General features: G+C 40.2%; 1 protein-coding gene across 1 annotated transcript in view; it reads right to left on the bottom strand.

Annotated features, from left to right (window-relative positions):
- Window positions 1-22,417, bottom strand: part of RSPO3 (R-spondin 3) — an 81,086-nt gene extending 58,669 nt beyond the window's left edge. The window contains exon 1 of the mRNA XM_083176702.1: window positions 21,581-22,417. Within this exon, the coding sequence (XP_083032828.1) occupies window positions 21,581-21,677 (97 nt within the window). The 5' untranslated portion in view covers window positions 21,678-22,417. The remainder of the gene's footprint in view (window positions 1-21,580) is intronic.
- Window positions 22,418-22,797: the final 380 nt, after the last annotated feature.

The following is a 22,797-nucleotide window of genomic DNA, read 5'->3' as shown; positions in this document are numbered from 1 at the left end:
ACAATCCACTTGGCTATATAGGTGGCCATAAATTGTAAAACGTATGCAATTTTTCAATTTTTTTGAATTTCAGGAGACACTTCGGCTTATAGTGTACGCTTAAACACACCTGAATGGCACTAGCCACACCCATTCAGTACTGGTCACACCCACACAACACTGGTCACACATCTGCCATTTTTCACAGTAAAATTGATCATTTTTGGCTCCTGTCCCATGTGGCACTTATTATGGCCTATCAGGTATAATACTGATCTATGATACCATATTTGCCTTTATGTTGATGCCTACTACTCGGTATTACATGGTGGGTGTCGGGATGGTGTTTTGGCCCACTAAGGAAATATTCCAAACTAAAATGTAACCTGTTTGTTGGGGCCCAGGGGCATGATGTATTATATATTTGGATATATTTGGATTGCAGGATTAAAGGGCATGATCGATTTAACATTGATCTGTCTGCCATTTTTTTCTTTGCCAGCATATGTTATTCTTATCTTATAATTCTTTTGATTTAAATGCTGACCATTTAAAGGCCAATAATTTGGGCTGTGTCTTCATATGGGTGTTTGGGGTCTGACTGATATCACATTGCCAGCATGTTAAGGGGTATAGGGATAATGATGTTGAAAAAAAAAACCATATAGAGAGTTTAGGAGAAAAAGTCTGCTAACAGTATTTTAAACAGCAGGGGTTTGTGTTGAATAAGCAGAGGAATAACCCATGTAACTAACTTGTCATGTTTATGAATTTTAAATGTGCCTCCTAATTCTGTACAGGAAATCTAGAGCTTGTTATGTGGCCAGCAGATGCGTTGTGAGCTGCTGTTCTTGGTTTGTCGGCTGCAGGAAATCGCCATGTAAAGTTTTATGATGACTGTGCCTTATAGAGCTCAGATAGAACAGGGATTCTCAGTCCTGCTCTTCTCTCAAACCCAGTAGGTAGTTACATATAAATTATGTAAATATATTAATTAAAGGTAATTGATAGAGAATATAGTATTTCTGTGTGTAGTTCACCATTTAATGACCTTCAACCAGCTACATGGCTTTTATGTTTAATCATTAAAGTGACAAACCTGAATAATGGTAGAAACCATTACACTATTGATATTTGTTAAATGTTGGGGACAGTAACAACATGTTCTGTACTTAGAGCACATTAGAGACTGTTAAATCTAAAAGTTAAATCTTAAAGGTTTTTTTACTTATTTGTATATTATATTATTACACTTCTTATATTGAAAACTGATATTAGTAAATTAAGATGTGGAGACAATACATACAAAAATATAAAATTCAATTATTCTACATCATCTATGGCATAGTTGCCTGCAGTAGCGCATGCAGGGGGGTTTCTGAGTACCCAGAAACCCCCCTAGGAGTCTAAGGGCCCTAGGCTGAAAGCTGAGGGTCCCCTCTTTCCATGGGTACAAGAATTTTAAAAATAGGCCCTTGGGAACTGGAGATATCTGACAACAAAATAGTGGTCCCCATCCAAGCCTGTTAATTGCTCTTCCTAGTGAGGGTATATTCCAAAAGCTGTGACTCTCCATCTTTGATGGACACTAGTAGCTTGTCTCTACTGTTCCCAGAACCAAAGATATCAGCCTTCCAGCAGCTGGCTACTGCTCCAGCTCCACACACCTGGTATGTAGTTTTATATACTTGTTGGCAGATTGCTCTGCCTCCTGAACTCTGATCCCCTAGTCCCCAATACCATTTGGTAGGTGGGATTCTCTATTTTTTAATTCCATTAAAATCTAAGAAATCTATTTCTGGGAACTGGAGATATCTGCAGTCAAGCAAGCTGTCCTCCCACCAGAAAATTATGAATAATAAGCCCACTCCACTATACACCCCTCCTCTGCGTATTAAACATCCTCTACCACCCTGGAAGTTATGTATCAGGGCCCCTTCATTCAGCCCAATAAAAACAAATGTTGCCAAGCAACAGTACCGGGCGCTGGTCTGGGGTGCGTATGCAAAGCAGCTACTTAAAGGGGTGAGTAATCCCTTAAAAAGATAGGTACAGAAAAAGGAAAAAAGTAGCGCTGATAACACCAAAGAACATTCACAATATTTAATATCAAGAATTAAAAACAAATAACAATAATGGTAAAACAACAGGATCCGTTCCTATAAATGCCACCGCTAATAGTGATTTGCTCCAATAATATCCAAAGGAAAATATGTAATGGGCACCAGTTAGTGGTATGCTGGTAGTGGGTGGAATTGAATAGTTACCACAATTGCCACAGTTGGATCAACAGGAGGAATTGTTCCATTCGGAGTGCATAAACAGCATTGTCTCTCCAAAATAGGTGAAGGTGCCAGAGTCCAGTGGAATGAAATAAATGGAGTGCACGGTTGTGGCGCGGGGGGTGGCTGGTCCGGATCCAGTGGAATAAAAGTGCTGGGTGCAATGTCCAGGGGGCACTTTGATATAATACCCCCTACCACCCGCGGGACATCAAAGCTTCCCCCACCCCTACCACTGGAGGATCGGTAGGAGCCCCAATACATTGCTATGCCCAGGGGTCTACACTGCTTATATATATCTAAATCCAAAGTGTTAGCATTGGATCGTAATGAGTTATTGCAGAAATCCAAGGTGACAGAGACTAATCAAGAAAGACTACCATGGGTCTCCACCTACAGTCATGACAGTCCACAGGCCACAGCCATTATCCGTAAGCATTGGCCCCTCATACAGTCTGATACCGCTCTAGGTCTGAAACACACTTCTCTATTACCGAGCTACAAACGTTCGAAAAGTCTCAGAGATTTACTAGTAAAATCGGACGCGGCCCCTTTAAGCACACACAGACCTCCCAACCGGCTGGGATGTGTCAGATGTCTGTGCACCACATGTAATTTTCTAATACCGGGGTCCAAATTCAATCACCCCCACACGGGCAGATCTATTTCGATAAAACACTTATTGACCTGTAATACACCTTACACAGTGTATCAAATAATCTGCCCGTGTGGATTGTCTTACATAGGCAAAACAGAGCGGCCGTTCAAAGAACGGATGGCGGCACACAGATCCTCTATCCGCAAGGCTTTGGAGAAGGGGACTAGCGACCAACCGGTCTCTAGACATTTTCTCCAGGCTAAACATGGTCTATCATCACTAAAGTACAGGATGATAGACCATGTCCCATTATCCATACGGGGCGGTAATAGGAATTTGCAGTTACTGCAATGCGAAGCCCGCTGGATAGCTAAATTGGGTACTATAGCCCCCAAGGGCCTTAATGAACATTCAGGGATTAATGTCCTACTATAAGATATCCACTTGTGTTAAAGGGTAGGGATACCTCCCGGGTCGCTGGCAGAGTTATATATATCCTGCATGTTAGGGGTTCATAGTTATTCACTTAAAGATTACCCCATCACATTAGGTAAATGCATGCCTTTTGAGGTTGGCAGATTTTCACCCTATTTTGATAAATCATTGCTTGTTATATGCTTCTGATAATTTTATTCTTCACCATATAATTTGTTACGTATCCACGAAAAGTAGCGGTGATCACTGCTCACACGAATGTGTAATTTTCACCCACAGAGGTTAATAACCCATTGCTAATAACGTTTGTCAGTATATTACTGATTCACAAAGGACGTCACTTGTCTTGAAGTTTACTGTTTGGGGTTATATGTCGACTGTTTTCATGTCGATTTACCATATGTCCAATCGGTGTTATTTGTTATAATATGTTTAAAATTGTGACATTGGATGCTATTCAGTGTAACATATGATGTTTTTAAGAATTGAAATGTATGTATGTTTGTTAAATGTTTTAGTTTAGAGAGGCACACAGGTGGAGGATGGGCCTGCCGTCTCCGTCATCTAATTAATTGGAGAACGGGGATGACAGGTGTTGTCCACACACGTTAGAGCGGAGGGAGTGGCACAGGTTGCTCCACCCTACCGCTAGGTACACAGGGTTATATAAGAGGTTGTTTTTAGATGTGTATTTGAGCCTGATGATAATGCAATAGCATTGAAACGTTGCTGATTCAAATAAATTCGTTTTTTGGACACTGAATACAGTCTGGAGTGCTTCGTCCATCCCCCTACAAAGTCTACATACTATTAGGACCAAGGCACCCGACAAGTACCAGCATTAGGAGGAAGTGCCCGGCACCACCACAAAGTATATATATATATATATATATATATATATGTGTGTGTGTGTGTATATATATATATATATATATATATATATATATATATATATATATATATATGAAAACAAGCAGGCTGCGCTAGTCCTTAGTAAATCACTTCTTTCAAGTTTTTAGTACGGTGCAGCTCTCCTCCGAAATGACCGATTCCACGGTCCCAAGGTACATGCGAAGAAACAGGAGACAAGCGCACAATGAGCGGTAAAATTCAATTCACTTTTATAAAATATATCAGCTCACGTACATGTAAGTTTAAAGATAACAGCTTGCCAGCATATCATAATAAAGAGCGGGTCGTCATCTCACACAAAACCACCGTAGCCGCAGAGCTCCCAGCGTCTCGTCGGTCCGATTTCCCGGCTCCACCAATGTGTCACAGCAGTAACTCGCTGTGACACATTGGTGGAGCCGGGAAATCGGACCGACGAGACGCTGGAAGCTCTGCGGCTACGGTGGTTTTGTGTGAGATGACGACCCGCTCTTTATTATGATATGCTGGCAAGCTGTTATCTTTAAACTTACATGTACGTGAGCTGATATATTTTATAAAAGTGAATTGAATTTTACCGCTCATTGTGCGCTTGTCTCCTGTTTCTTCGCATATATATATATTTATTTTATTATTATTATTTATATATATATTTTGTCTATCTATAATACTTTAACTGACCCGACATATACTGGGTCACCTAAGTGTCCATCTCCGTGCTTTGCTCCGCCCCTCTGGAAACCCCCTTTTGAAAATCCAGCGTTTGCCCCTGGCCTGCTCTCCCTCAAGTGCCAGAAGACTCCTGATTTTTCAGGCAGTCTCCCACACCACTGAAAGAGTGGCCACATCTCCCGCATCCCGCCTACTTCCTAAAGTAGCTGGCAGGATAAGAAGGTTGTACAATAGCGGAAAGGATTGACACAAGCAGATTGAGAAGGTTTTAAGTAGATTTGATTGAATTAACCAACCATAGCTACTGCGTCCACTGAATTGCTGGCATTGTCTGGTTGGTGGTGCTCTCAAACAGATGTTCAGCACTATAACTGAAAAAAGGGGTCACAAGGATGACTACAAGAGAACAATCACAAGTTTTTTTTGGCACGCTGGAAAAAATGTGACAAAATGTAAATGTGAAGATTAATTTAAAATATAACTTTGTATGTATTTAAAGCTAAAATAGGTGAGTGCGTCAATTCACAAACATAACAATATTAATAAGCAATGCGATTCTGCAGTCACCGTGTGGTGGTATTCCAAATCGGTATACCCGAGACTGGCGAAATGATGGAGCAATGTATGAACAAAAACTACCTGGTTAAAGGTTTTGAAATTAATTAGCACAAATGCATCTATGCACATCATCTATGCATTTGTGCTAATTAATTTATATCAAAATCTTTAACCAGGTAGTTTATGTTCATACATTATTCCATCATTTCGCCAGTCTCGGGTTTACCTATTTGGAATACCACCACACGGTGGCTGCAGAATTAGCATTGCGTATTAATATTGTTATGTTTGTGAATTGACGCACTCACCTATTTTAGCTTTAAATATATTAAAAGTTATGTTTTAAATTAATCTTCACATTTACATATTGTCATATTTTTCAAGCGTGCCCCAAAAAACCTTGTGTATGTTCTCTTGTAGTCATCATCATGACCCCTTTTTTCAGGAGAAGAAAGTTAACAGAGGACTCCAGGAGCTTAATGCAGAGGGTGTGGAAAAAAGACCAGAATTTGGGTAATTTATTCCAAAATGATGCAATTCACGATCATGGGGCAGGGCATAGTGTTGTGCAGCCCATCCCCAGCCCCGTAGTGGCAGTGAGTATGTTCTCTCTGGGCAAGTGGGTAAATATGATCTACAGTTTACGTCATGTGTTAAGCCCCAGAAACAAACAAAAATACAAAAACATCTGCATTAAATGCTCCTCTGGGGCTCACTGGGTGGGGTCTCAGTAAATCTTGCAGCTAATTGAAGCTGCCCAATTTTGTTGGTCTCAATGCTAAGACAAAGAGAAGCCGGGCCTAGTACAGACAAACCAAAGATGTTCATGTTGTGAATGTGCTCATGTCCACCACAAAGAGTAATATTGTACCATTTTAGCATCTTAACTCACCAAACAATTATAAAATATAATGTATCAGATGTAAGAGAAGATTGATACATTTTAAACAACTTTAAAGTAATGTTAAATAACTTCCGCTGCAGATATCAGCAGCAAGCGTACGGCCAGGTAGACCACAGGGTTACAATGTAGGCATACTATTGTTTTCCAGTTGTATTCATTATACTTCCTGAAGCCGATTGTGCTGGAATTTTACAACAGGCAGAGCTGTCATGTACAGATAGACACGGAGCTTGCGTCTCTGTCACATGAAGAATCCTCCATGTCAATACAGAGAGTCTCTGTGTTGACCTTGAGAAGGATGCTTCAAGTGGAAAGACCTTTCCGGTCCTTTGGAGATATTACTGCTGTAGAATGTGTTTTCTCTAAGCTTTTAATCCAGATGGGTTTAGGTGCTAAAAGGGTCCACACTGTTTATTAATATCTCTGAGGGGCTGATCCTGAGGAGGGAACAAATTAAAAAAAAAAAAAAAAGGCAAATAACTGCATCTGGAATAAACCATGTTGCAATGCAAGAGGTGCAACTACATTTATTTATTTATTTTACATTAATGAATTGTTTTTTTCTATAATTCAATTTAGATTTCAGTTTGGACATGTCCCTCTCAAATGTAAATTTATCTGCAATTTTAAATCTCCCCCCGACCTGCAGTGAAACAGGGTTTGGCTTTGCTAAGTAGTATTTCTGACAGACACCTCTGTGAGTAGCAAAATGTTTTAAATGGGGTAAGCGCATGCGCACAGCATATATTCAGTGTGAGGAGGGGTGTCGGGGGTCTTATATACCCCAAAATGTTGAAAATGTGGGTCGTGGTGCTCAGCCATGCCCCCTGCACACAAGGCCTGGCCCCATCCACATGACTCCTCACTTTTTTGGCAAATGGAAGATATTGCTTGCAATCCGTGGGAGCGTACAATCATGGGTACACACTGACCAATGGGTACACACTGAACAATCTGGTAGATATGTCATTCCAATTTCACCAGAAACACCATAATGGTCTGAGAGTGTCCCAGTGTGTTTCTGACTCTAATACTCTGCACTTTGTTTGCATTTTAACTATATACTGGGAGAGAAGAATTAAACACTTCAGTTACTGTGCTTGTACATGACATGCATACAATATTTGCACTACATAGCACTTGCCTATGAATAATTACCCTGCTGACTGAATGTGATTCTTACTAATGAATGCAATCTCACATTTGTCTACTTGTAACGCTTTACCTCTTTTGTCTGTGCCATGCAAGTCATTTTATATTTCTATAGGAAAAACTGAATGACTTGCATCTAGTTATCTATAAGGTGTGTTGAGCCGCTACTTGATGGCAGTTTCACATAATTCTTTCTTTAAAAAAGTTGAGGGCCCATGAAAACCATAGAAAGTGGGTTAATAACAAAGCATCTTACACTGCATGGTGAATAAAAGTGTACATAGGCCCTGATTCTGATTCCTTCAGTCCCCTGTTTGCACCGGGGACCGATCTTTCTGTCCTGCGCATGTGCAGGGCTTCTGTGCTGGTGCCTTCGGTGACTTGCATAGTTACCATGGTACTTGCACAGGGGGACAGGGGGGTGGGGAATGCAGCCAGGCAGGGGGCATTTGCATGGGGATGTCCAGCGTTTCCTGGGCATACCCACAAAAATGATGAATGCGCCTAGGAAAATGCTCAGCACCCCATGCGAACGCAGATGGCTGGCATCACAGGATGTCAACCGCCCACCCAGTTATCGGACCTGGACGCCACAAGTCTAAGTGTGCATAATATTGACACCTCTAATAAGCCAAGGAATAAACAGCTTTATAGCATGGCACACTGATGCTTCTTGTTCTAAATTTGAATATACTGTAAATATAGTATGTAGCCAAAAAATGCTTAAATTGTGCTATGATTTTCAAAAGTTGATTGCCGTATCACTTCTTATACACTGGTCCACACAATGGGCCTGAAAAGCAAATTCTCTTTCTAATGGACAAATTGGGTGTAAAAATAAAGCAACCAGTATTTACTCTGCACAGAAACAAAACACAGTGACACCTAAATGTAACTGTTTCTGCACATTTTATACCTGCCCCACGTGCAGTGCACATGGTTCTGTAGGTGGAGCTGTATGCTTGTCTGGGTCATCTCTGTTGACATAGGTGGGCCAGGTAAATGAGACAGTATGAGATAATAAATTAAAAGTTGAAAAAAGCCCTATCTCTGATGAACACACTTTTCTCAGCCTTAAACATAGACCTTTAACATACAGTTAGCAATGTTAATCATTTATAGACATTTTTGCTAACTATGCATCCCAAATATCAGATTTAAAAAATGAGTCAATTAAGTCCAACATGGGAAGAAGCATATATATGTAAGCCCAGTACTGTACACTTAACATGTTTTATGGACTTTTTTTTAAAGACAAACTTCATTATTTAAAAAAAAAAAACCTATCTGAACTATTCCTTGCCTGTAGACATGGATGTAGCAAGTTCAAATAAATAAAATGTTCAGTATGCCCAGCTACATTCACAGTATGGCATGGGATGGTATACCAGACAATGCCAGCTGTTTCCAGAAGATGCCACATCATTATAATTCATAACAAATATTCTGTAAGCCAAGGCTGCATCTGTAGACAGGGAATGGTATAATTGGAAAGCATAAGCTCGCCGCAGTATTTCTGACTGACGCCTTCCGGAACACCAAGTTGGGTGCTCTGGAATGCACCAGATAGACTTAAATACAATTTAGACCATACCATTTTTTAAATCAATGGAATTATGGATTCTATTTTACGAGTATGTGCTGAATTATATGTTACCGTTTTTGAATAATACAAAGTCTGTTCAAGGACATTATACAAGAAAATATTGATGTCGATAAAGAATCTTTAATCTTTTTTTCAGGGTATCACTTAATGTTAAGTTCAAGTTTACATTATCGTTAAATGTTTCCATGTATGCATTGTGTCTAGGTATCCCTAAGTGAGTTTAAATGCTTTCCAAACATCACCTAATGTATATAAATGTATAGTTCCGCAGCCGCTACATTCTGATTTCCTTTCCTAAGGATAGTGCATCAGTCACATCGGCCTCTGCCTCTCTGTAGCTTACAGTCTAACCTGCTGACTAAAGCAGAACCATTATATTTGTCATGTTGATTTTGATATCATATAAAAAATATAAAATCACTAATTGTTCAAAACTAAACTCTTGGATTCATTAGATCAGAAACTCTAAATAATATGTCTACCCTATAATTAGAAATAGGAAGTTATCACTTTAAAAATGAGAATGGACTCCATATGGTAATTGTGGAATGCAGCTCAGGGTTGATCTGTTTAGCTCATAAGGAAAAGCATACTTTTCCATTTAAACAGTTCTTTAGCAATGTATTCTAGAACAGAACAACGTTCCTCTACACTGCTCAGAGGTAATAACTGGGAAAGTTACCCTTTTTATAATTTATCTATAAATTATAATCTCTCTGTATGTGCTTAACAGTTTCAGATCAAGTGGCTGTGCAGATCTAGATGATGACAATAATTGAACATAGGGCCTGATTCTGGTTCACTCGCAAAAGTAAATTCTCTCTAATGGACAAAACCATGTGCACTGCAGGTGGGCAGATGTAACATGTGAAGAGAGAGTTAGATTTGGGTGGGGTTTGTACTTTAAACTGATATCTATATTGCAGTGTAAAAATAAATCAGACAGTATTTACCCTGCACAGAAACAATCTAATTCTCCCTGTACATGTTACATCTGCCATGGTTTTCTTCATTAGAGAGAGAATTTGATTTTGCAAGTGAACCAGAATCAGGCCCATAGTGCCGTACAGATAACTTGAAATTGATGCATTGAAAAACAACTACTTTCCTGTAAATATAGAAAGCACATAGCGCAGAAATGTATAACTGAGGGCATGGATCTTGCAGGGAAAGAACAGAAGGATAATCATCTACAGTACAGTAAAGCATATACTGTAAGCTGGACATTTGATTACTGATTTACACTGTTTTCCATGTAATTGGTATAGGTGAAGTAAGAGTCAATCATGGTTCAGTGTCAATGAATATGAACATATTTCATATTGATAATCATTAATGATAATAATTTTTATGTATAGTATATAGTATTAAATATGTGTTCTGTTATGCCAGTATCATGTGCACAAGGTTAATGAGCTTAATGAATTGGCAGTCAATTATGATCTATTTATAATTAGCTTAAGTGAAGTTATATACAGTAGCAGTTATATTTGACATTAAATAAAATGTACATATGTGAGCATGTCTCAAAATAAGGGAAAAGGTGTATACATACAGTATCTTAATGTTTTTCTCCTAATGTTTTAAAACAATTGTTCCTAAACACAGTGCTGTGGCACCCTGCAGTGCCTTGGTTGGTGGTCCAGGACCAACTCAAATTATTTATGGTTAATGTGATAGACAAAACCAGTTCTAACAGAAGCAAATCCTGTCCCTCGTCATATAACTGAATCTAACGGCATATAAACACAATTTTACTTCATTTAATATTTAATATTTTCTGAATTTCTTAATAAAAGACTTTTGGCCTAAGGGTGCCACGGAAAACATTCTGATACTGATATTGCATAAATTATTATATAATTCCTGTGACCATTCCTGGCATTACATAACACTAGATCATATTTTCAGCTACAGATTAAGATTACATTGTGTGGCCTCCAGTTACCTGGGTAAATTGCATTCGCATTTCAATCCTAACTATACACATGTTTATGTTTTTACTAATGCACCTTACAAGGTCTGAGGTCTGTTTGGTCTTAAGAGGCTCAATCAAGGGTGAGATGTTCGCTCTTTTAGCACCGCGAGTCATACATTCTTCACCTAATTTGGCCAAGAAATCATGGCATCACCCAAAGGATGCGGGTCTGCAGTTCGCTGAGAATTGTGTCATCACTCCTCTCATCCTGACCATTTCAGAAGTGGGCAGCATGTGGGAGGTTGGTTTACTCTTTTGTGAGCCTGGAAAATTCTCCAAAACTTTGAGAATCTACAAGGTGGTCCGAGTAAAGTACACAAGTATTCTATGGCTTTATATTTATAGGGCTTGAGCAATTTATGTATTTATTAACAGATTCTTATATAGTGCAGCATATTCCCTATTGCTTGCTAGTTTATGGATGGTACATATTAAAGGTGCCCAAAGCTGACAAGTGTATGGGGTCCGTAAGACCCAGGGCCCTTTAGAAGAAATGATTTTAAGGCAAAAGCAGGTTGTTTCTTTCTGGAGATAAGGCTTCTCTCTTTTGAAGGGTCACTGCTCATTCTTTTTGAAGAGATTCACTTGGATTCTCTGGCAAAAGCTCCAAGAATTGCTGCAAACCACCTTCTTTTATGGCCAAAAATTGATAGAGCTTTGCACTATATGTAACACTTGGCTGGAATGTTTCATCTAAAACTGTTTAAAAAGCTGACTGCAGCCAGATCTTCAGCCACCTTGGAACACCCATTGTGATCATCTTGCAGGTCTCAGTATTGACTCTTACATGCCTTTAGGACTGCAGTAAAATGTCTTGGCAGGGCCCGCTCTAGATAGTTACCTTGGGGCCCCCAAAATCTTAATCTGGATCTGTCTATTGTTAATAAATTACACCGATAGTAACAGACCTAACTTGCTTTCATTTGTCTAGAAATAAGCTGGAATTGTTAAAAAAAAAAAAAAAAGTCTGAGCACAAATATCTCAAATATATCAAATCAGTGTTTTATTTTAAGAATATTATTTCTTAAAACCTATAACATTGTATATAGAATACGTTGTTTTTATTTTGTTTGATGACATTATTGATGACATTATTCTAAAAATGTATTTGTATTTAAGAGGAATGATTTAACTACAGAAGAGCAACTCTTATCTGTAAATAAAAGACTTGCAAGGCTGATGTATGAAGATTACTGTTTACTTAAATGTAAGTGTAAAACCTGACCTAGGCTTAGCCAATAGTCTCTAAAGCCAAACAACAGGATGTGCGGACAATTCAGTGACAACCCTGGAAAGCCAAACAGATATGTACAGAGAGTAGGCTAGTTTTCCAGACTGACTTGATGTAATCAGATTACAATGTCATGGAAAATATAATTATGCATGCAGTTGTCTTTTAAATAGTAAATTTAGTATAAAATGAACAACCAGATAATACAATTACAGTTAGCATGGCCACGAACTCAATAAGATGCTCTTGATATCTTAGGCTGGGTACACATGATTACAATTGCTTGGCCAATCACCGGAGTGTTAGCTGATTCCTGGCTTAATATTAATTTGGAGGCCACATTTGATGTGCAGTTTAATACTTTATATGCCCGCACTCTCGATCCCTTATAATAATGTATATATCAAACTCTTTCTAGCTCAGATTGTTGTGGGATCATACTGAACAGATAAACGCTCCAGAGAACGGATTGTTTAATCCAATCAGCCGAGTGATCAGCCTTGGGTGTACCTGGCATTAGTTATATAATAGGATGTTATGCTATGGATGTACAATGCACATACCGTAATATTGGTACATTTGGATACAATATAATGTATAGAGGATACTTACAGTGGCATGATGGAATTATTGTTTCTTTGAATTTTTATACTGTTTAAATAAAGATTATTTCAACCGATCAAGGTTTCGCTAAATCCTGCCAACAACTAGTTCACTTTACAACGCTGTGCACAAATAGATAACATCACAGTAAAGCTGGGTATACACTAACTGCTGATATTGCTCAATGAGCGATATCTGCTGTGTTTTCCCTTAAACTCTCGGGCAAACAATATAGTGCATACACATTGAAAAATGTCATTAACTATATCATTTATTAATGGGGTCCCTGCTCTGTTCATGCAGTTATTGACAATATATATTCAAACTTGAGTTACATGTAAAGACAAAAGAGGACATTGTTACCCACCCATTGACCGCGCACAGTTAATGATATTGAGTAAACGCAATGGAAGATATTGCAAATAATATAGCTAAGAACTGCTAAAATGGATGATATTTTATGTAATATTGCTTAGAGTTTTCCTCTTTATCAGAGCTTTATAATTAGGAAACAAGATTGATTGTGTACAGTCAGTACGTTAATGTCATAGCATGCTGCTATGATAGACTGCTATCATGACTATAGAAATATTGGGGGCAGACACTATAATGGGTTCACAGGAAAAACGGAGACTGTTATCAATATATATGATATTTATTCTCTTTTTAAACTGCACCTAACTATGTCACATTGGCCATATTGTCCTAAGGAAAGGCTGAATCTATATTCTGTATATATGTTTTCACAGGCAAGATCCAGGTAAGTACAGAGTGCAACACATGTATGCGGGATACAGCAAACTGTAAAATAAAGCAAGGATTAGAGTGTTCATTATTTTATATTAATTACACCATAGTATTTACAGGAACTTTGTGCAATATGATGAAGAAGCAGATAACCACCACAAACTATGTAACTAACTATAGCTGTAAGATAAATGCAGAGATCTCAGTTCCCATATAGACTTATCTTTGCTTTGTTACTTTGCTTATATAAGTTAACAATGACTGATAAGTTCAAGGTATGCAATAAATCATGCAAACAAGGGTCAAATGGTCATCCATGTATCTTCTGCAGTAACATACTTTATATTGTAGGAGCATAATCAACACAAAGTTCAGTGTGTACTAGGAGCAGCTCCAGATGTGAGGCTGCAACACAGTACAAACTTCAAATAGGGGAGGCACACCAAAAGGTGCCACACAGGCAGGGGCTCATTGGCAAGTTGGTGGAACTCCCTTATATGAATTTTATACTGTGCTGCAGCCCCACATCTCGAGCCGCCACTAGTACACACTGAAATTTGTGTCGATTATTCCCCTACAATATGTAGAAAGTTATTGTGTGTCGATAAATAGATAGATAGAATTTTTGTAAAGCAGCAATTCTGTAAACCCTCAAATGTTCTGCTAAGCTACTGTAATTTAATTAATAATGTCAAGACAGAAGTAATATCATCATCAGAACAATTCCAACCATGACATGCTGCAAAACATCCTTCCAATTTTGTTATTGTTATCGGTTATTTATATGAAGCAACAGGGGTTCCGCTGCGCCCCCCCCTCCATCCAACAATGTTAAATACCTTTCTTGAATGCCTAAAATTAAGTGTATTTGGATGACAAGCAATTTAGGCAAGGACATCAGTTACTGTATGGGCTGTTTAATAAACTGGCACTGCAGGTTGGCTATATATATATATATGCCTTTAGACTCCATACCCACTGGCATCAAAATCTGTGATTTTACTTACAAGTGAAATCAAGGTCAGTATCTGTGTAGCCACATCATTTTTATGTTGCTGCCTGCTCCATTTTCTTGCATTCATAGAAAGTTTTAATGAACCGAGATCAATGGAGTGTCCTCCATTAAACCCCTGAGCACAAGTATAAGTACTTGTTTACCCCCATATGTCAATGTGAATTTATTAATGTATTAATGTGAATGCCCTAATCATGTATTACAGTATATAAACAGTAGGGGAAATACAAACACATGGTAGAGTGGTGTGGGGCTGCCACTAAGAATTTGGGGCCTGGAACTAATTTTCAGCCCTGTCCTCCCCTCATATCACTTACCCCTGGCTCCTGCTCCCCCACCTACTCTTTCGCTGTGCTGTCTGCGCTCAGTGCTCTGAACGAAGCAGGTCCCAGAGTGGGGGGGGGGGGGGGTACTGCAGTGGCCGGGCCCAGAACAGCTACCCACAGCAACCCCCTGATGGCGGCTCTGGAGTGGTGAGTAGACACCAATTCACATATGCAGTGCTTAAAGTGGTCCTGGAGAGGTGGTGGAGCTCACTTCTTTTTGTAGCTAATTTTCCCCATTAGGCAGAGCCAGGGTTTTTGCAAACATACACTTTAACCCTTGCATTTAAGAGTAGTTTCCACATTGTAAACATTCACCATTGCTGTCCCGATGTGGCACAGTGTCCTTTCCTCAAGGTGTGGTTACTAACATAATCTTCAGATGGTGTTAGCCCCCAAAGCCTTGCATCTTCCTATAGAAGTTAATTGGATTATCCACCACCTCTGACCATCACCGTATAGCTTAAGAGCACATTAACTAATTATATGTAAGAACCATCTCCCTGTAATTTTTGTAAAACAGTATCCCATAAACGAAACTTATGGGGGCTGCAGCTGCTGTTTGAACGGTCCCTCCTTCATACATTCAGGAGATCTTCAATTGTTATGGGTATCCCTAAAATCTGCAAGTATGTCTGAAAACATATAATTTCGCTTAAAATATTATTTGATAAATCCGCCTCTTAAGCTTATCCATGCAAAGTAACATTCCCCAGCAGTGTAAACATTTTCCCCTACTAATTAGTAGTGTGATTTATAGGGATTGTGGGACAGATGCTTTTCTGGATCACCTGACCCTGCATGAGATCAATACTGTATTTGTGGATTTGTGTGCATGAAAGTGACAAGAATTGTTCCTATACAATGTTGTTGTTATTATTATTACTACGTTGTTTATATAGCGCACACATATTCCACATCACTAAACAGAGATTATTTGCCCATTCACATCAGTCCCTGCCCCAGTGGAGCTTGTGCTGTGTACACACGGGGGAGATATCGGCTATAATCGCTGGTAATATGGTCGCAGGCGACCATATTGCCAGTGATTGGGAGTGTGCCCCGGCGATAAATCGCCGGGTGCGCGCTCCCGTTTTCTGCCCCATTGTAATCGCTGGTCGCAGGAGCTTGCTCCTGCGACCAGCTAATTACCTCTGCGGTACCCCCAGCAGAGGTTCGTTTTCAACAGCGACCATCTCTGGTCGCTTGTTGCAAAGGAGACACTGAGCAATATATTGCTCAGCAATATATTGCAAGCAATATATTGCTAGCAATATATCTCCCCCGTGTGTACGCACCTTAACAATCTATATTCCCTACCACATGTACACGCACACATTCACTCTAGGGTTAATTTTGTTTGGAAAAAATTCACCTACCAGTATTTTTTGGGATTGGGGGAGGAAACCACATTACCTGGAGGAAGCCCACACAAGCCATACCAACCATGCTGCCCAATACAATATGTAATGGGCTTGCATCTGCTGATGCAAAACATAATGCATGTGGGGTCATCCTTTGTTAGTAATGAATAGACCCCTAATTCCAAAAAGATGCAGTCCTGTAGTAGATTGTAATACCTTTTCAGTGAAACTGAATAATCAATACGCCAATGCGCTGAATGGGTCAAAATACCGACATGGACAAAATCCCAACATGGACAAAATCCCGACATTTAAAATCCCGACAGGGTCAAAATCCCGACATTTAAAATCCCGACAGGGTCAAAATCCCGACATATAGAATGTACAGGTGAAACAGTCTACATGCCTTTCTGTCGACAGGTGAGAGGTCGACATGGGGTTTTTCACTGTTTTTTTACCCGAATGTCGACACAGTCGACATGGACACAATTGCAAGTGAACCGCAGCCCCTCGCATCGCTCGCTTTGCTCGCAATGCTTCGGGCACGGTGCCTCGCTGCGCTCGGCACACTATTTTATTCTCCCACCACGCCGTAGTGGATGGTAGGGCATGAAATACCGCCTGTCGACACATGTCGGTTAAAAAAACAGTGAAAAAACCCATGTCGACCTCGCACCTGTCGACCGAAAGGCATGTAGACTGTTTCATTTGTACATTCTATATGTCGGGATTTTGACCCTGTCGGGATTTTAAATGTCGGGATTTAGACCCTGTCGGGATTTTAAATGTTGGGATTTTGTCCATGTCGGTATTTTGACCCATTCGGGATTTTGACCCTCTCGGGATTTTGACCGTCGGGATTTTGACTGCATCCCTCTTATACATCTCAGTGATACCTCTAAGAAGTGAACATTCAGAGTAATTCCTACTTTACCCACTTGATGGCACTAAAAGCCACATAATTGAGGGTATTGAACACGTTCCTATCATGTGGTCACGCCGGTGCTAAGGACAGTAGCAGACAAGCAAATGCAACGAATGTAACTATTAACGTAATATACATTTTCTTCTTAAGTTAATCAGGTTTAGTACACATTATTGAGAAACTAAATAACCAATTTATTGTGAATAGATTAAAATGAAGAACAAAGCAAAGCTGAAGAAAAATGAACGCAACAATGAAATCTCTTTTTAAAGCTAGATGTAATGAACCTCTATATGTAATAGAGGGATATACCGTACTGACACACATTAGACCTACAAATGTCAGCATCAGCTGCCACAATGTCTCTCTAAGTGGGTGGCACAGCATTGTATAAACTGAGACCAAAGAGAGTGACATGATCATTGAACTGATCATTTTATGTGTGAAATATAAACAAGGTAAAACAAATTCTGGTGTTGCATAAACTGTTGTTACAGATGACTTATTGTTCCAAGTCAGTAACTTGGAATGTGAGATAGACTTTGTAAAAATATGGCACTGAGCTTCGAACAACTTCATTATTTTCTGGGTAAAGGGAGCATCTTTTGGAAAGGTATTACTGCTGTAAAGGCTTCAGCTAGCCTACAGGATGTCTGCTTGTGATTTGTCATAGGAACTGTGCATCCCAGCCTTGGTAGATCGTTATTATTACTCTGAGTCTAACCATTCTTCACTACAATTTGCATGTTTATATCATTTCAGAAACGTTACTAGTGCAGAGTAAAAAGACCAGAAGAGAAATGAAGCGCAACAAGATAGACTTTTTCTGTATATTAATAGATGTTGCATGACTTGGAGCATCAACTCCAAGCTGACTTGCATGCAAATAAACTAGTTTATATTATGTGTAGCCTACAGACAATTTCAGCATTAGTTTATTCCTAGATTGATTTATTAGCTGCATTACATGTTTTGTTTAATGGCTTTGCGCTTTCCAGAATAGTGTTACATTATTTGTGTGTATACCTTGTAACGAGCTTATTTGTTTACTGAGAAAGTGACACATTGTTGTATTATATTCTCCAGACAAGATGAATCGCCTAGTTGTTTGGGCTTTTGCTAAAGCATAATAAAGATAACATTATTATTTATTTATCACCAGGGACCAAATATTTTTCCCCAAATCACAAAATCATTGTTCACACAAACACATCTTATCCATCCGGAAAATGCTGTTATAAACCAAGGAGGGATCAAACAAACCAGCTGACTTCACTGGGATATCAACTAAAATAATATTGTACATTAAAGCAGCAAACCTGCCATACATTTATCACAGTCCAATATGAAAGTGTGTATAACTAATAAATGCTCTTATTAAAAATAGGTAGCAACAAGGGAACAAATATTTTTGGGTAAATTGACTTTTTTGTTGATTTTGTTGAACTCTTACTTTTCGTGTGTTCTCTATGGGTAGTTAGAATTGTTTTCATTGTAGTACAAACATTGTCCTTAAGTCATTTATTTTATTTATCTTGTGTTTAATCATTTATAAGTGGGATTTGTATACAATGTACAGATAAGATATTGAGTCCATATACACTGGACTGTCACTGTCGCCTTGTGTGATTATCTACTCGCTACACCCGGGTGTATCACCTACACACACAGCACATTGCAGCTACAGTACAGATGCCTAGTAAGGAAAGGTCTGGAGATGTGCTGATCAATGAGTGGAAGCTCAGAGAGACACGTTGTTTCTGGCTGCTGGAGGGCACGGCCTCACTCACGCAGACACTTTCCACCCTTCATGTACCATCTGTAAGCACTTTTACAGGAATACACAGAGGTCTCTTGCTGAGCTGCCGGTAGTTTAGCAACACATGGACTTTCCTCCTCATCCAGCCAGGCAGAGGCAGGCAAGATGTCACTACAAAGGGGATGCTGCCTGCAAACTAGGTTTATGGGAGAGCACACATGCATTATATATATATATATATATATATATATATATATATATATATATATATATATATATATATATATATATATATATATACTATTAATTTCGTGGTCTATAGGTAAATGCAGGTGATTATTATAGTATGCCAATCAGACTGCAGGGATGTGTATGTTCATCCTGACCGCAGACTGGCATCAGCATTGCGCCAGACTCGGTGGTCCCTGCATTTGTCGCCTGCTCTGCATTTTATGACCCTGGGCTAGTGATGCTTATCTCCCATTGCACCAGAGACTGGAAGCTGTTAGGGGCAGATACGGTTGCTTATACCCTGCCAAAACCCTGTAAGATCATTACTGGGATATATCATATAAGGAGTACAGCAAATAATAATCTCCAGATCTTTCCGGCAGGCAAGGGGTGTGTCAAGTACTCGAGAAGTAAATCAGATATCTAGAAAAGAAGTTATGTGGTGGTGGGATAAGTGCAAACATCTTGTATGTTTGGGATCCTGGTTACAGTCAGGGAACTTCAGAGGCATTCATGCAATGATTTAGTTTGTAATAGGATTTGCTAGCAAGGAGAGAAACATTCCAATTACAAACTAATTACCAGTGATCACCAAGATGTGCTGTGCAAATAAACTTAACCCTCGGAGCGCCAAGTGCTGGTATTATTTATGGGGCTGTGTACACAGACAGGTCTATTAAATCAGCCAGACGCATTACAGGATGGAGTTTGCTGCTGATAGTGTTGGATCAGCCTGGGATATTAGCATAGTTAATCTGAGCCTGGAGGACAAAGCAGTTTCCTGGTCACAGTAGGAACTATCTTTAAATAAAGTCTAAAATACAATGCATAGGCTTGTTGCCTGATGCATACACCCCATAGAGCGCAGGCGTTACTGTAGTAGTGTATACAAGGACGGATAAAAGTAAGCACAGAGAAGCCTCCCTGTTACTCTGTAGCTGCTGCCACTGGTGTGTGGTCTGGGCTTAATCTGAGTTTAAATTGCATAGATCCATCGGTCATAGGTGAAACTGTATATGTTTCCCGTATTAACTAGCTCAGACAAAACAAGACAAAGAAAGAAAACATCTGTATCTGATAAGAGGGATGCAGCATTCTACAGAAGGTGCACTCTCAGCCCGGTCTGGTCTAGCACAGGATCTGGGCTGCAGGAACTTTGTACAAAATTATTTTAACCATATAGAAAAAACAATTTGGGAATGTAGAAATAAGGTGCAAAAGCCTATCCCTCGGTAATATATCTACCCCTATATATTCTATCTATCTATTTATCTATTTATCTATCTATCTATCTATCTATCTCACATCTATCCATCTTTCTTATATTTATCAATCTCAGTCTGTTTATAAAATATGCATCAAGTATAATTGTTAGGTAAAATACTCTGAAATAAGCCTGTGTTTTATGTTGTTTTATATTGTGTAATTATCCTAGAACACCATTGCAAATAACATTCAGGTGAGCCAGGTTAGTTAATACAGCAGCTCACTGCTTTTTCTTTTTTAATATAATGCTCCGACCAGCATCCCTGCCCGATAAATACTATTATGTAGCGGTGTTTTCAGTTCCCAAGTTCTCCTAGTCACTGTCTGACTGATCAGATAATGTTGGTGATGTGTGTAAGGAGACCTGACTAAAATACTTCGGAAAGTCTCCTTAATCGGGCAGGTGCACTTTACTTGTCGTAGGACTGAAGAGGGTGCTGAGAGCCAGTGCGGTGTCCTGTACTGCTGCTGATCCTGGTGTCACTATGGCCAACCCCATACTGATCATTGTGCCACTATGGCTAACCCTGTACTGATCATTGTGCCACTATGGCTAACCCTGTACTGATCATTGTGCCACTATGGCTAACCCTGTACTGATCATTGTGCCACTGTGGCTCTGCCCTGTGCTGATGATTGTGCCACTGTGCCTCTGTCCTGTACTGATCATTGTGCCACTATAGCTCTGCCCTGTACTGATCATTGTGCCACTATAGCTCTGCCCTGTGCTAATCATTGTGCCACTGTGGCTCTGTCCTGTACTGATCATTGTGCCACTATGGGCAACCCTGTACTGATCATTGTGCTACTATGGCTCTGTCCTGTGCTGATCATTGTGCCACTATGGGCAACCCTGTACTGATCATTGTGCCACCATGGGCAACCCTGTACTGATCATTGTGCCACAATGGCTCTGCCCTGTGCTGATGATTGTGCCACTATGGCTCTGTCCTGTGCTAATGGTGATGCCACTACTCCTCTGCCCTGTGCTGCTGTTGCCTCCGTGGGACCCGGCCAGACAGGACAGGTGGATGATGCACGCACCAGCAGGGACACTTACTTCTCCGATGTCGCCTCCCTCTCGGGACGTGTTGACTCTCAATATATTCCAAGATGTTCACAATGATGAAACACAAGGAAAGCAGTCGCAATTGCATAGTAACCTTGTAATGATTTCCCCACTAAGTTCTCAGTGTTGAGTGCAGTGTTCTTCAATTCTTTCCTTCCCGGTGATCCAAAAGCCAGCACCATCCACAGGGACTCCCAGGGATAACGGGACAGGGCAATTAGCGGAAGAGGGCGATAAGAGGGCACTACTCGTGCATGGTGAGATAGGCAGAGCACCTTACAAGGGATGTGTCAGTGTCAGCCCCCGATGGCTGAGCTGCTGGCAGCATATTGCGCACAGGAACGGAGCTCTGTCTTGGTAGGGATAGCAGTCTTCCTGACCAGAGAAGCCACATCCAGCTCATGTGTTGCTGGTGATCCAGGAATCATCTGTCAGGTTCCAAAATCCTGGGGGCAACCCACTCACCTCCTGTGTGATCTGTGCCTACACAGGGGAGACATCCATCTGATAGCCAAACTCCCAAATATCCATGGGAGATACCCCAGCAGGGGACCTCACAGGTGAAGACATATAGGGGGAGCCCAAACTATTGGCTGTAGGACATGTCACATCCACATCTCTCCCGAGGTCCGGTAACCAGTGATATCCAGGCAGAGTAAGTGCTGTGTATGCAGCAAGCACCAGAGGGTGGTCTGTCTGTATTAAGCTATCCCACCGAGATCCACATCAATTCTGCAGCCCTCACTCACTGAGGCCAGTGTGCCTTGTATAGGTTATTACTGTAATCCAACTGACTCTCCCTAAAACTGGCTGCCTGCTCTCCCTGGGCTGTGCTATGTGACTGGCTGCTCCTGTCAGACTCCCCTCACTATACCGATGTCACTGATCCTAACCTCCCCCTACCCCTCTCTCGCTCTCTACAGCCCCCCTCCTCTTTTGAAAAGAAAGCTGAAGATTAAGTGTGCAAGTAAATTACAATGGGACGTGGGCAGTGCTCGGGGGAAAAAGTGCTAAAGGGAAGCTAAACTTCATCCATACGCAGTTCTGGGTCGAAATAACCCATAGAGAGAAAACAAAATAACATTAGTTACAAATCAGGCTGATTTGTATATATGTGTATGTGTGTGTGTGTGTGTGTGTGTGTGTGTGTGTGTGTGTGTGTGTGTGTGTGTGTGTGTGTGTGTGTGACACACACACACACACACACA

This window comes from Crinia signifera, chromosome 3 (assembly GCF_055691185.1).
Source record: "Crinia signifera chromosome 3, ASM5569118v1, whole genome shotgun sequence".
Taxonomy (NCBI): domain Eukaryota; kingdom Metazoa; phylum Chordata; class Amphibia; order Anura; family Myobatrachidae; genus Crinia; species Crinia signifera.
Note: the sequence above shows the minus strand (reverse complement) of the source record. Positions and strands in the feature narration are given on the sequence as shown.